Genomic DNA, 15,967 nt, shown 5'->3' with positions numbered 1-15,967 from the left:
TTTCACGTTTCTGAAAAAACTGAAAATATATCCTACAATCGATGTATTTTTTATAGAAATAAATATAACTATAATTATAATATAATAATGACAATAAAATAAAATAAAATAAAAAAAGAAAATATATATATATATATATGCACATTAAATTTTGTATTCATATACAGGGTGTTCCAAAAAATGATTGACCTATACTTTAAGAACGTATAATCTCCCCGTATATCGATAAAGAAAAGAAAAGAAAATGAAAAAAAAAAAAAATGACATAAACAATTTTAACAAACTTTATAAAATTTATAAATATCTCTTAGGATAATTGTAAACATATTAATATAAATGTATATAGATAAAAGTTATATCGCGAAGTCAAACGTTGAAAATCCCTTTTTTTAAAGGATAATATTATGGTGATCGCGGTGGTGGTAGAATGACGGGAGTTATCACTTTAGCGCGTGTATTATACTGATAATACGGTGGTATAGTCACAACCGAGATTAACGTCACAAAAAACAGTACACCAGTAATAATAATCATGATCCTAGAAATTTCCTTACTTTTTTGTTCGATTAACCATTCCAGAACTCTCTCCTCGTTCTTAAGATTGCCTATAAAAGGTACACACGCATATAAAAATGAGAAACTCTTTCGGTTTGGCATACCGAAATCTTTTTTCATCAAGATTAGATCATCGGGGGTGGGGGGGCATGTCGGGCGCATGTCTTTTTGTCTCTACAAGAATGCTCAAAAATGCATTACACAAAGTCTGCAATATAGTATAATTAGAATAATTATTCTAAGCGTAGAATAATTTTTTTTCTTTTTTTGAAAAATGATAAAAACGAAATAAAAAATTTTTTATACGAATTAAATAAATTAATCAAAGATCATAGTTCTAACGTGAATTGTTTTTTGAACTTGTAATATCAATTTCCATTGTGTTTGAAAATATTTAAAGAGGGATATTATAGAAAATAAAAAAAAAAAAAAAATAAAAGGCAAAAGAAAAGTATATATGTAGGGAGGTATAATATTGGTAGAAATAATTATTCTTTTTTTCTTTTTTATATGTATGTATGTAGGAAATGAAATAATATTGCACCGACTATCTTTCTCGACTCTGCATTTAATGACCAAGCGAAATGAAGCACACCAAGCTTACCGTCGTACATGATTGGAACACCGGTCTCGTAGTAAATCAATGCTGGAAAGGAGAAGACACCGATTTCGGCTGCCAATTTAGCATCGTTCGATTTAACGAACTGTATCCCGTGCTTATCTGTATCATCGTCAATCGTTTCTAATTCCTCCAATATTTCTGCACAGGTATCGCAATCGTCATCGTCTAAGCATAGACAAAAATGAAACAATAACAAGACAATTTATTACAATAATCTATCATAATTATATATATATATATATATATATATATATATATATATTATTTTCTTTTGGATATATTAATATAATATATAATTAAATATTATTATTATATATTAATTATATTATTTAAATTAATATAAAAAAAATTAATTATATACGAATATATATCAATTAAATAATTATTATATAATAATAATAATATAAATATATATAATTGTATATATATATATATATTTTTTTTTTTTTATAATTTCTTTTATTCCATTTTATTTTTTATATATAATATGGATTTTAATATAACGATCAATTTTTATAGATCGTAAGAATATATATTATAGATTTTTTCTTTTTTCTTTTGATGGATTAATTAGATGTAATACTTTGAGAATAAATCAAGAAAGAAAAAAAAGGGAAAGAAAAATAGAAAGAGGATGAAGAAAAAAATGGAAATTAAATGTAAAAAAGGAAAAACTTACAGAAAAATACAGCGAGATGTTCTACATCGTTAATGAGCATTTGTAATGTTTTTCTATCAGCGCTCTCGATAACATCGGGCGTTGAACTTCGTAAATCTAATAACCAATCTAAAATAGCTTCCTCGTGCATCATGTCTCCTGTATAAAACTGACGAAATTTGTGCCTGTAAAATGCAAGAGCTGGTAGCCCAGGTAAATCGTATTCCTTTTCAATGCCCTCGTCAGATATTTTAACAAAATCGATATTCTTCTCTTCGCACTCATCGTCAATGTTTTCTAACTCTTGAAGAATTTTCTGACTCTTTTTGTCACCTTCCTTATCTGCGTTAATTTTATATTTATTAATTTATTCGAAGGGAAAAGAGAATAATTTCAAGGAAAATTAATCAGATAAGAGATAGGTCTTTGTATAGGATAAGATTCAAAAATTTTCAAATGGACCTAACATGTAAATCGTGTAAAGATAAAAATTAAATTATTCTTTTTTCAGACTTTTTCGTTTCAATCTTTTTTTTTTCTTTTTTCTTTTTTCTTTTTTTTTTTCTTTTTTTTTTTTCTTTTTGTTAGATCGTCGAATTATAAGTCTCAAAAAAAGTCTCAAAAGGAAAATTAATTATTCGATCTTAAAATCACTTATGAACTTTTGACCCGTTTAAGGACTTTTGATTCTCTCTGTGTCGTAAATTAAATATATACATATGTTATAAGTGAGATAGATACAAAGGCAAATAAATAGGTATACGTATGAATAATGTATACTTACAAAAGAAAACAACAACATAATCGTTCTCATCCAAAATATTTTCCAAGAGTTTGGTATTAACCTCCTCGATTTTCCCTGGTATCTCCAGTGTATTTTCGTCAGTGATCCAAGAGAGAACTTCGTCCTCGTCATCAAGATCACCAGGATATATCAAAGGTTCTTTGTTTCTGAAGAAAGCCAAAGTTGGGAAGTTTTTAATACCATATTTTTTGGCAAGTGGCATATCTTCCGTCGTCACGAAAATTATACCAGCTTCGTCTAATTCGTCATCGATATTTTCTAATTCTAATAGAACGTTATCGCAGCTTTCACCTTCGTCGCAGCTTCCACCTATTCAACAAAATTAATTTATCACAAATTTTTCTTATACATATACACATATACACATATATATATACACATTTCTTATATATATATATATATATATATATATATATATATATATATATACATATATTAATTAATTTAATATGATCTAATAAGAATTTTCATGGCGATTATTTTTAATATACTAATTTAATCTAATCTTAATTGATTAAAGCCATATTTATTATATGAAAAAAAATTGATCCTTGAAAAAGGAAAATAATTATTTTGATCTAACAAGAATTTTCACGTAGGAAATATTTGTAATATAATAAATATTTTTATAATATATTTAGAATTTGATAAAAAAAAAAAAAAAGAATTAATTAGAAACAATATAATATTATCTCATAGATGATGTATATATATATATATTTTTTTTTCTTTTTTTTTTTATATAACTTACTAAAATACACCACAACATATTCGTGTTCGTTTATGAGATCGGTTAGAATTTCATCCGTGACCTCTTCGATCGTGGCAGTGTTTTTCTGTTCGATCAACCATTCCAAAACTTCATCTTCGTTGAGGAGATCACCTTCGTAAATAGCCGGGATTTTTTCTTCGAAATAAACTAAAGTAGGAAGATGATCGATACCATACTCCTTTGCCTCAGCATCATTATCCATTCTAATGATAACGATGCCTTCCTTTTCGAGTTCATCGTCGATATTTTCTAATTCGTTTAGAATACGTATATCCTGCTTGTCATCTTTGTCATCTAATCGAACACAAATTTGTATCTTTTAATGTTCGAAGAAAATGATAAAATAAAAATTAACGAAGAGAATCAATAGGTTCGTATAAATGATTTTCAATATTATAATTGAAGATCGAAGAAAATTTTTATTTTTCATATCGTAAAAAATATCCTAAGCTGGTAATTTTTACGATTATAATTAAAAGTTGATAATTTTTATTTTTCAAATTGTAAAAAGTTTCCTAAGCTTGTTGTTTTACGATTTAAAAGAAAAAAATAAAATAAAAGAAAAAATTAAAATCAACCTAAAATCTCTCGCGAGAATTTAATTGACCTGTATGAACTTTTGGCCCCAGACTATTCATCTAAAACAGTATATATATATATATATATATATTTATAGTTTCTTACAAAAAAGGACAGCAAGATACGGCGAAGTTTCAATAAGCTTTTCCATCATCTCATCCGTAACTTCAGGTATCTCGGTATGTTTTTTCTGATGTAATAACCATCCCAATAATTGATCTTCGTTCATTAGATCACCTATAGATAAATATATGAAATAGGATCATAATTTTATTCAATATTTTAAAGATGTGAAAAATTTTTTATAGTTTATCATTCAGGTATTTACCTTCGTAAACGTGAGGTATTCTTTTTTCAAAGAAAACCAATGTTGGAAGATTTTCAATTCCATATTCCTTAGCTTCATCTAAATCATGAATCTTGACAAAGGCTATATTATGTTGATCGCAATCGTCGTCAATATTTTCCAACTCGCCAAGGACCTTTTGACTTTTCTTTTGATCTTTGTCGTCTACACGAAAAAAAGAAAAAAAAGAAAAGAAAAAAAAGAAAGAAAAAAAAAGGGAAAAGAAAGCAAAAAAAAGGAAGAGAAAGAAAAAAGAATTACATATATACGAATATCGATAAAGATTAGAAAAAGGTATTATGGTAATTAGATATAATTTTTTATCTATGTATATATATATATATATATATATATATATATATATATATGTATATATATGTATCTTAATGGGAAAGGGAGAGGGAGGAGGGAGGTCGATTAATAGACGACCCTTGTTAACAATTAATTACTAACAAAAAAGTACGGCTACGTGCGGCATTTTTTCAATAATCATGTCTAACACCTCGTTGGTGATATCCTCTATTTGTTCGCTCTTCTGTTGTTGTTCCAACCACTTCAATACCTTCTCCTCGTCCTCCAAGTTACCCTCGTACAACGTTGGTATTCCTTTTTCGAAATAAAGCATAGTTGGTATTTTCTCGATACCATACTCCTTTGCTTCTTCGGCATTATCGATCTTAACAAATGTAACACCCAATTGATCGCACTCGTCATCAATGTTTTCCAATTCGTTTAAAATCCTTTGTGACTTTCGATCGTTGTTGTCATCTTATTATAAAAAAAAAAAAAAAAAAAAAAAACAATTAGCAAGATATATATATATATATATATATATATATATATATATATATATATATATAGACCGAGATTGAACAGTGAATTAATTAAAAAAAAATTAATCTCTTTAATATTAAAAATTAGGATTATTTAATATATAATATTGATCGATATTAATTGATTAATATATTTAATATCGAAAGATATTTAATAATCAAAATTCTTACAAAATAGAACGGCCAATGTTTTTCCATCTTTTATCAAACGATCTAACATCTCGTCGGTAACATCTTCTATCTCATCCTTTTCCAATTGCGATAACAACCATTCCAATATCTCATCCTCGTTTTCGACGTCGCCTGAAATTAAGATTTAAAAAAAAAAAAAAAAAAAAAACAAAAACAAAAAAAAAAGGAAAGAAAAAAAACAAGAAAGACCAGATGAATAGTAACCGGAAAAAATAATTACGTATTTCTATCATCTCCATTCCACCTACCTACCGTCATAAACATTTGGTATTTGCTTTTCAAAGTATACAATCGCTGGTACATAATCTAAACCAAACTCCTTCGCTGCTTTTTCATCGTCGATCTTGACAAATTGTATCCCATGTTTGTCCAAATCGTCATCTATTTTTTCAAGCTCGTTCAATACTTGCATCGAATCCTCGTCACCATGATCGTCTATTATAAATACAATTATTCATTTATATAAACGAGAATATTACATTTTGGTATCTGTCTGTCCCTATGTGTCTGTGTGCGTATGTATAAACGATAAAACAAAAAAAAAATATATATATATATATATATATATATATATAAACTTACAAAATAAAACGACCAGGTTATCGATGTTTCCAATCAATGTGTTCAACGTTTTTGATGTAACATCTTCGATGACGTCTTCCTCATCGCCTGTACTTTTATTTGCTACTAACCATTCCAATACGTCTTCCTCTTTGCTTAATTCGTCTATACGATCATTAGGATCAATTAAATATAATATAATTTTTTTATTAACGATTTATATTAAGGAAAGATTTATTAATGAAATATTTATTAGTGTAACGTTGTTTCAAGTGAAACATTTCTAATAGAAAAATTTATAATTTAATATTTACGATAGATACTCACGTTCGTAGATGATGGGAATTTGATGTCTATAATAAACTAGAGCCGGTAAGGGTCCAAGATTATATTCTTCAGCAAGCTGTTCATCAGCAATTTTGACAAAACCAATACCCAATTGATCAGCCTCGTCATCGATATTTTCCAATTCTTGAAGTGCCTTCAAGCATTTCTTGCAGTCTGGCTTGTCTGTCCCATTTGAAATAAATCGATAGATTACAAATTTTAGTCTATTTTTGTATTTTGTTAAAAAAAAAAAAAAAAAAAAGAAAAAAAAAAGAAAAAAGAGAAAAAGAGAAAAAGAAAAAGACGCACTCTCTCTCTCTCTCTCTCTTTCTCTTGCGTTATATGTATTATTAAAGTGTGCAATGAATTTAAAAAAAAAAACAAAAATACGTACATAGCAAAATATATTATATACTTTATCGATTGAATTGATGATTGCGAATAAATTGGAGAAAAAAATAAAATACAAGTACATATATTTCAAGAGAAAAGAGAATAAGTATGGATTTATTTGTTGTTGATAGATCCGGGATGACTAATAACTACAATGAAAAACCTAAAAAAAAAAAAAAAAAAGAAAAGGAAAAAAAAGGAAAAATAAAAAATTGTCTTCTTGGCTCTTGTTGCGATCTCCTCTTGGCATTGACTAAAATTCTTCAAGATTAATATACGCATATTACACATACATACATATATATATATATATATATATATATATATGTATGTATATATATATATATGTATGTATGTATGTATGTAATATATACGTTCTGTAAAGAAAAAAAAAAGAAGAAGAATGAAAAAAAGAATGAAAAAAAGGACAAAGAATAACGAAATGTTATTTAATTGTTAAAAGCAATTATAATTTGCAAATGTGTGTTTTATAGGTATCATCTATCTATGTATACACAGTCATACACAAATAACATAGATGCCAAACAATAAACAAATAATGGACAAAGGACACATTATATATGACATATATTTATGGGATTTATTTATTTAATTTTTTTTTTTTTTTTTTTTTTTTTTTTTTTTCTAAGAAAAAAATCAAATCTGTTAATGACAAAAATGATGAGTGCAATCGTAAAAAGCAAAGAAAAGAAAAAAAGGGAAAATAAGAAAAAAAAGAACAAAACAAAAAGAAATAAAAGAAAAGAGAATATATCGGACGAAGGAAACATCAACTATTAAAGCAAGATTTATGTTAATATATATAAAAATAAAAAAAACATGTATAACATATAAATATATATACATATATACGTATGAAAGCTCTAATGTAAGAGGTAAAAAAGGATTTGGTAGAGTTTCTTTTGAATGTGTACTTACTAGAACCGGCGCCAGCACACCGCTGCGTATCAGGACCTATCCACATTAACACACACAAGAACGTTTCACATGTATGTAATATTTACAAGTATTGTCATAATGCAACAACGGGTCGCAAAGCGAAACGTCCGACATTTTGATCAATTTACAAAGCTCCTAAAGTTTATTCATAACATAATTTTAATTATTGCATTAGACAAATTTAGCTTTGCCCGACGAGAGTCATGATCATATTGAATATATTAATAAATAAATAATTAATAAATATATAATAAGTAATTAATTAATTAATTAATTAATCGATCGATCGATTGATTGACCTAATCCAATATGATATTATTTTTACTCGTTATATCTTTAATTTGTTCTAAGGTAATTAAATCTTTCAATACTTTCAATCACAACTTTCGTCACGCAACATTAATGATGCCAGCAGTAAATAGTGTGTGCGTTGTTTTCTTTTTATTAGACAATTATCAAATGTAAACTGTATGCTTATATATATATATATATATGTTTATTTATTCATGTGTATATATTTATATATCTGTATATATAGATATATACATATATATATATATATATTTTCGTGGTCTTTGCGATACGTTATGAGCGCACTTCGTTTTATTGGTAATTAATTAATTTAAAAAAAGAGACATATAGACAAATTATTACAGAATTATTACAGAAAGAATAAGTAGAAACAAATACTGACAATAGGTGGAAAGATTGTATGACAATTGTATGTGAGACATTGTATGTGAGACATTGTATGTGAGAATAACAATTAATAACATTTTATATATATATATATATATATATATATATATATATATAAAATTATGATGAATATATTTTATTGTGTTCTTTTTTTTTTTTAGGGACGATAAGTTAAAAAGTGTATATTAAAAAGCGCGGAATAAGGATCAGGGAATATGAGAATGGAAAAAAGAAAAAAAAGAAAAGGACAATTGCAAAATTTGTGTCACAGTAAATTAAAGCTATTATCCTGAATTATGTTGGATTTTTTTTTTTTTTTTTTTCAGAGATTTTTGACTTGTAATCAGGCTTGTATTATAGTTTTACGAGTTAGTCTTGTTGTTTGACAATGATTTTGATAAATGAAATGAAAGAAAAAAGAAAAAAAAAACAAGAAATTTGTCTAAAACATCTGGAAATAGTGCAATTGATATATAATAATTTTTTTTTAATAAAATATTAAAAAAAAAAAAATATTTATATTAAATCATTTTTAATACATTTTTTAATCAATTCTGTTGTATTATGTAGATTGTCATCTTGAATATCGATCTATTGATACATTATCTCTTTGTTATCATTTTTGATTGAATGTTTTCTCTTCTCCTAAGTAATGACAATAATAATAAAAATAATAATAATAATCATCATCATCATAATAATATATAATATAATTACTTTATAATAATCGATGAATTTTATTTTATAATGAAGAAATGATTCTCCTGATATGATGCTGATTAGAATGAGATTGAAAATGAGAAGAAACGAGAAATGAGAAGATTAAATTGTACGAAGGGAAGAGAGAAGAAATGAAAAAAAAAAAAAAAAAAAAAGACAGAGATGGAGAAAGTAGAAAAACTCACAGAAAAGAACCGCTACGAAATCCGTATCCTCGACAATTTTATCCAGAATTTTAGCATTTACTTCTTCTATCCGATCTGGTAAATCCATTGCCTCTAAACTTGTAAGAAAATCTAAAACGTTTTCTTCGTCCATCAAGTCTCCTAAAATGATGATGAATATCGTTCGTAGAAATGTTTTTATTTACAAGTATATAATGACATATGAAAAAATAATTTAAATTATTTATGTATCTTTTTTCTTTTTTTTTTTTTTTTTTTTTATCTTTTTTCTTTTTTGACGAAATATACGAAATACTATATAATTAAATAATTATTTATATAACTTAATGATTGTCTTTTTGTTTTCTCTTTATATTTTTTTTTTTGCAATTTTGCTAAAGTACTTTTACGAGTGTATTAAAAAAAAAAAAAAGTTATAGATAGAGGGTAGGATTTATTTCTTGTTTTGTTTTGTTTTTTAAGAATAGGTAGTATCGTTTGCTTGAAAAAAAAAAAAAAAAAAGAAAAAAGAAAAAAAGAAAGATAGCAAGAATTGGTTCTAATCTCACCATCGTATATGATAGGTTCTTTTTCACGGAAATACGTGAGGGCAGGGAAATTTTTAATTCCATACTGTTTCGCAACTCTTTTATCGTTGATCTTAACAAAATCGACTCCAAAGTGATCCGTGTCATCGTCTATTTTTTCCAATTCAGCTAATACTTTGTCGCAGGTCGTACAACTTCTCGCATCTGTAATGAATCAATTATAATATGTTATTTAATTATTTAAAATTAATAATAATAATAATAATAATAATAATAATAATAATAATGATAATAATAATAATAATATATAATGATTTAAAAATATAAATATAAATAGTATAGTAAAATCAATGAAATATATGTGTATATTTTTATATATATGAATTATATGAAATATATGTGTATATGTGTATATGTGTATATTTTTTTTCTTTTTTAAATAATAATAATAATAATAATAATAATAATAATAATAATAATAATAATAATAATAATAATAATAATAATGATAATAATAAAAATAATTATAATAATAATATATCATCTTAAAATTAAAAGTACATTTTTTTCTTTAGAATAATATCATAATTAATTTATAAAGACACACATATATATATATATGTTGAATTTTAGATATTAATTGATCATTAAAAATTAATAAATAGACAATACATTAACAATATATTCTTTTTAATAATTTTGGAGAAAAAAAGAAAAGAAAAAAAAAGAACTTTTATTTATACGTATAAAAGTAAATAACGTAATTTCGTCGCAAAACTTCAGATAAAACATAAACCTTGTAAAGTAAACTTTTATAAAACTTTTTATTTCAAGTTATATTCATCAGAATTTTATTCGTTGATATATATATATATATATATATATATATATATATTTTTTTTTTTTTTTTTTATCTTTGCCTTATCATATTCAAGAACGTCTCGAGCTTCAGGTTCATTGAAAATTCAGCCCGCACTCTTGCATTTTATGTTTTTCATCAGAGTCTTGGCAGACTTCTTCGAGCTCTTTGCCGGCTCTATTTGCGGTGTCGGCTGACCGCTCTAACCGAGTATTCGGTTACAATTGTTGAATATGGAACGTTTTACAATTAATTGGCATAAATAAGTTAAACAAAATTGTACGCAAGTTGGCCTATTATCATTCCATATTAGGATATTTGAATAATATGTTTTCTATTTTTTTTTTTTTTTTTTTTTCCCGTATAAACATCCAATTTTATTATGTATCATTCCAGAAGAAAATATTCCCTCATTTAACGAAAACTATCAAGATAATTTTTAATGAATAATAATTTATGTCACATAATTATGATACAATGTCGCATGCTAAAACAATCATCCCCACCACCCTACCCTTTACACGCGTTGACAAAAATTTCAATTGATTTGTAAGTTGTAAGTATGATTAAAAAAAAAAAAAAAAGAAAAAGAAAATTTCACGGATACAAATTATATTCTGTATTTAAAAATCTCACACCATCGGTTTTTATTCTAGATGTCAAACAATTAAAGTCAAGATTTAATAAAAAAAAAAAGACCACGAGAAAAATCTCAATAGATTCATAAACATCAAGTATGTGTGATGAAGTTGCAATTTACGGATAAATTATATTCTTTTATTGATGTATCATTAAATGTCATTATTAATTATAGATGAAGTATTATCATTAATCAGTTGACAAAAATTGTGAAAGCTGGATTGTTTGAACAATAAAAACGACAACGACGACGACGACAAGAGAGAAGAAAAATAATGACAAAAAAAAAATAAAATAAAAAAGAAGAAATAAAATAAAAAAAAAAAAGAAAAGAAATAAAAAATAAAAAACAACCCTCACCGTTGGCATTTATAAAATGACAAATATCTGGCAATAAGGCTCAGTCGAGTAGGAGACACGATATGGAGAGAAGAATAGAAAAAAGGAAAAAAGAAAAGATAGAAAAAAAAAAATAGGGAAAAAAAATCAGGGCATGTAAAGAGAAAATATACTGTAGAGTTGAGGGTTTTTTCTTTTTTCTTTTTTTTTTTTTTTCTTTTTTCCTTTTTGTTTGTTTGCCTGGCAGTAGACAAACGCGAGAATAAGAAATAGAAAAAGAAGAAAAAGAAGAAGAAGAAGAAGAAGAAGAAGAAGAAGAGGAAAAGGCACAAGAAGAAGAAGAAGAAGAAGAAGAAGAAGAAGAAAAAAAAGGAAAAGAAAAAGATAGCCTCTGAGGCGGCACGAGACGATGAGAGCGGGAGAACGTGCCAGCTGGAAATAGGTTCGACGTGAGAGCTCGTGGTCCGGGTCCTCCTCCTTTACGTATACACGCGTATAAAGTGCGTTCGAAGACATCGTCGACGAACCGCAACGATTTGTTGCCCGGGTTTCTACACGAAACCTTTCTTACTTCTCATCTTTATCTTTTTCTCTCTCTCTCTCTCTCTCTTTTTTTTTTCCTTGTCCTTTTTTCGTAACTTTTTCTTTCTTCCCTCACTTTTCTTCTCATCTTCTTCCTTTCCTTTCCTCTTCTTCCTCTTCTTCCTCTTCTTCTTCTTCTTCTTCTTCTTCTTCTTCTTCTTCTTCTTCTCCTTCTTCTTCTTTTGGATAATAATTTTCTTCATCTTTTTATTCGATCACGTGACTAAGCCAATAGCAACATACATAAGTGGTAAACGTATGTATCATCGAAATTCATAGACACAGGGTAGTAGTGAAGCTTTTCTGATTAGTTGGGTAGCACGAAAGAGGGAGAAAGAAAGAGAGATAGAGAAATAGATAGATAGATAGAGAGAGAGAGAGAGAGAGAGAGAGAGGCTTGGAGGCAAAAGCCAAAATAACTCGAACGGGTTCTAAATGCGGCAGAGTGCCGGCCTTGCTACAGCGCCTTTAAGAATCAAGTACCCACTCTTTAGACTGATTCCTATATACGAAATTCGTACGATATATGTATTTACATACATATCGTTTTTCCACATAACGATAATCATTCACATAAATATAATGATTTTTATTCTTTTTATTTATTAATTTTTGTTTATTTCTTTATGTTTTTTTCTTTTTTCCATTTTTTCCGTTTCTTCTTTTTTCTTTTCTTTCTTTTTCAAAAATCATTAAGCATTACATATATTCGTACGCTGATCTTCATGTGCGCGCGCCTGTATGTATGTGCATTTTAAAGATATATCAATTTTTAAAAAAGTTTTAGAAATTCTCTCGTTTTAATTCATATATCTTCGATTAAATCTCTCATGGTTTATATTAAAAAAAAAAAATATATATCTTCAATTCGTCATCGGATTGATTTTTATTCATTGTCTCTTTTTTTTATTATTATTTCTTCCCTTTCTCTCTCTCTCTCTCTCTCTCTCTTTATATGTATATTCATTTAAATCAATCTCGAAGAGTTACTATTACGAAGCACGTGTATGTTATATCCCACATCGTTATATTATTTCCCCTCCCCCTTCCTTCCCCCCGCTCCCCTCTCCTCTCTTTAAATCATCTCTCTTCTTTCATAATTCATTATAATGAAGCACATATCGCGTATAATTATGTACGTATGTACAATCGGAATTTCTTTCCCACTGGGTGGATTAAACTTGGCAAGAAACAGCGAAAATTCTCTGTATCTGTTATATCACATAGGAGAGTTACCTTGATGTCTCTCTTTCTAGAGAGAGAGAGAAAGATAGAGAGAGCGAGAGATAGAGAGAGAGAGAGAGAGAAGGTCATAATTCCTTCTTAAATCGTGTACATACAGTGATCATGAATTCGAGATAGTAAACGATTTTCCATCCAAAGCTTTAGTTAGTTAAAGTGTAGTATTTAAAATTTTATACTATTTCTTAAGACGAGAATCAAGTGCCAAGTTAATCCGAAGTCGCTGAACCGAATGATATGTAACCTTTTAATGGAGTTCATTATTGTGAATTTAATTTGATTCATTTAATTTGCAAAATTTCAATTTTGTGCATTGTATTTGGATGGATTTTTCATTTAAAAGAGAAGAAAAGAAAAGAAAAAAAAAAAGAAAAGAAAAAGAGAGAAAAAGGAAATAAAAAGGAGAAAGAATTTTTTATACGAATAAAATCATCGATCAATCGACATATTATCCTTTCTATATTATTTTCAATGAAATTCATAGTTATATAATCTCTTTCCCGTATGAATCAGTATCGCTCGAGAGAAAGAGAATGGAAAGAAAAAGGGGAAAAAGAAAAAAAAAAAAAGGAAAGAAAAATATATAAAAGATATGAAATTTATAAAAATTATACGCACTCGCGCACACGTGCCCAGGTACATACACATATACGTATACACACATATATATATATATATATATACGCACGAACACGTATGCACGTCCACGTGGTTTGAAAACGTATAATATCATCGTATCATTTTCGATCGCTATTAATTCTTAATTCTAATTATTGTGAAAATAAATTAAAAAAAAAAAAGATTGGAAAAAGAAAGAGGAAGAAATGGAGAAAAATTTTTTTTTTATAATATACGATTAGGACGCTCACTTCTATTTATAGATATTAATATGTTTTCATCTTCGAGAAGTAATGAAAATTAATTATGCTTTAAGAAAAAAGGAAGGAAAAGGAAATGAAAAGAAAAAATTAACACGATGTAATATGATCGCCAATAGTAGTAGTAGTAGTAGTAGTAGTAGTAGTAGTAGTAGTAGTAACCTATAAGTAGAACCGACCTGGCGGGTTCCTTTTTGATTCAAATAAATTTTCCAAGGTGAACGTATGGCTCTTGATATCATCCATATCATTTTTCCGAGGAATCTGTCTGTTAACAACCCACGTTAATAAACGTGAGAGAAAGCTTAATGTTAACAACCACTGACTAAACAGACTCCTCTCTCTCTCTCTCTCTCTCTCTTTATATATATATATATATATATATATATATATATATATGTACGTATACGTATATATCTATATATCTAAAACATAAAATACAAGATTCTATTTTCCTCCCCCTCTATAATATTTTCTATGTTTGTATTCGTAACAATGTAATTACGATTACGTTAACGTTTATGCAATAAGATATACGAAGAGAAGAAGTTAAATATTCTTGAAATCCTTCCAATAAATTCTCTTCCTAACGTTTACGTCAGCGCATCGCTATCCTGCAAAACAGTATTATAGAACTATGTTATGTTCACGATTACGAGCTATGAATGACGACGATTCGATAGGTGTATAGTTGAAAACGACCTGACGGCCATATTCTAAATAAACGTTAAAATAATTTCCGATTTTATATAATTCTAAGATAACATTAATCAATCCTTTGAAACATCGGTGAGATATTATAATAATAATAATAATAATAATAATAATAATAATAATAATAATAATAATAATAATAATAATAATAATAATAATAATAATAATAATAATAATAATAATAATAATAATAAAAATAATCACTATTAATGATAATTTCGATCTGATAGTTCAAACACTTTTTTTTTATTTTTAAAACAATGCGAGCCTGGTAGATGTCTCTCTCTCTCTCTCTCTCTCTCTCTCTCTCTCTCTCTCTCTCTCTCTCTTTCTCTCCCTTCTTCCCTCCCTCTCTTTCTATCTATCTCTTTCCATTTTTTTTTTCATATCTCTTGTTTATTAACAATAGAAAAAAAGTATATAACGACACTATTAAGTCACAATAAAAAATGGAATTATTTGTGTATATCAACGATGACGATATATATATACATATATATATATATACATATATGGTTTTAACAATGGCTGACACTTACACCAAAACACAGCAACGAAATCCTTATCATTAAGGATTCTCTCGAGTTGTTTGGCAGTAACTTCTTCGATCACAGATTCCCCGTCCTTGTTAGCACCACCGGTCTTACTACCACCCCGAGATCCTGAAGTATCGTCATGTTGTTTCGTCCTTGCGACGGCGTCGACGCGACCGATCGTTCCCGTTAACGCGAGGAAAATCGTCAAAATGATTAACATCGTTTTTAAGGATATTAACGAAGAGGAGAAGAAGGAGCCAGCCGTAGTTATGCTATTACTACTCCGCCTTCTTCTTCGCCAGCACCAACACCACCGACCGAATCTTACCGCCGAACCGTCGTCGTTCCCCGTCGACATCGTCGCACTGACTAACACGCCTTAGCTATTTTTGAATTTTCGGACAGCGAGTTTGCCACCGTTACGATCACAACGACGACAACGAC

The 15,967-nt window shown here is 27.5% G+C and overlaps 1 protein-coding gene across 7 annotated transcripts in view; it reads right to left on the bottom strand.

Moving 5' to 3' along the window:
- LOC118439840 (uncharacterized) overlaps nucleotides 1–15,967 on the bottom strand; it is a 24,585-nt gene extending 8,618 nt beyond the window's left edge. For 4 of the 7 annotated variants that reach the window (XR_014982975.1, XR_014982974.1, XM_085661353.1 and 1 more), the window contains exons 1-16: nucleotides 15,527–15,965; nucleotides 9,756–9,938; nucleotides 9,208–9,348; nucleotides 7,583–7,618; nucleotides 6,251–6,433; nucleotides 5,945–6,088; nucleotides 5,615–5,797; nucleotides 5,342–5,473; nucleotides 4,791–5,105; nucleotides 4,320–4,502; nucleotides 4,097–4,228; nucleotides 3,392–3,706; nucleotides 2,620–2,949; nucleotides 1,857–2,177; nucleotides 1,160–1,342; nucleotides 555–605 (exon numbers count right to left, since the gene is read on the bottom strand). Coding sequence is in view for 5 of the 7 variants with exons in the window: in XM_085661353.1 (XP_085517479.1) it covers nucleotides 555–605; nucleotides 1,160–1,342; nucleotides 1,857–2,177; nucleotides 2,620–2,949; nucleotides 3,392–3,706; nucleotides 4,097–4,228; nucleotides 4,320–4,502; nucleotides 4,791–5,105; nucleotides 5,342–5,473; nucleotides 5,615–5,797; nucleotides 5,945–6,088; nucleotides 6,251–6,433; nucleotides 7,583–7,618; nucleotides 9,208–9,348; nucleotides 9,756–9,938; nucleotides 15,527–15,881 (3,187 nt within the window). In the remaining 2 variants the exon portion in view is untranslated. Of the gene's footprint in view, nucleotides 1–554; nucleotides 606–1,159; nucleotides 1,343–1,856; nucleotides 2,178–2,619; nucleotides 2,950–3,391; nucleotides 3,707–4,096; nucleotides 4,229–4,319; nucleotides 4,503–4,790; nucleotides 5,106–5,341; nucleotides 5,474–5,614; nucleotides 5,798–5,944; nucleotides 6,089–6,250; nucleotides 6,434–7,582; nucleotides 7,619–9,207; nucleotides 9,349–9,755; nucleotides 9,939–15,526 lie in introns of all 7 variants that reach the window. The other 3 variants (XM_085661355.1, XM_085661352.1, XM_085661356.1) reach the window with 2 other exon arrangements.

This window comes from Vespa mandarinia, chromosome 14 (assembly GCF_050613455.1).
Source record: "Vespa mandarinia isolate Hongniang chromosome 14, ASM5061345v1, whole genome shotgun sequence".
Lineage (NCBI taxonomy): Eukaryota > Metazoa > Arthropoda > Insecta > Hymenoptera > Vespidae > Vespa > Vespa mandarinia.
Note: the sequence above shows the minus strand (reverse complement) of the source record. Positions and strands in the feature narration are given on the sequence as shown.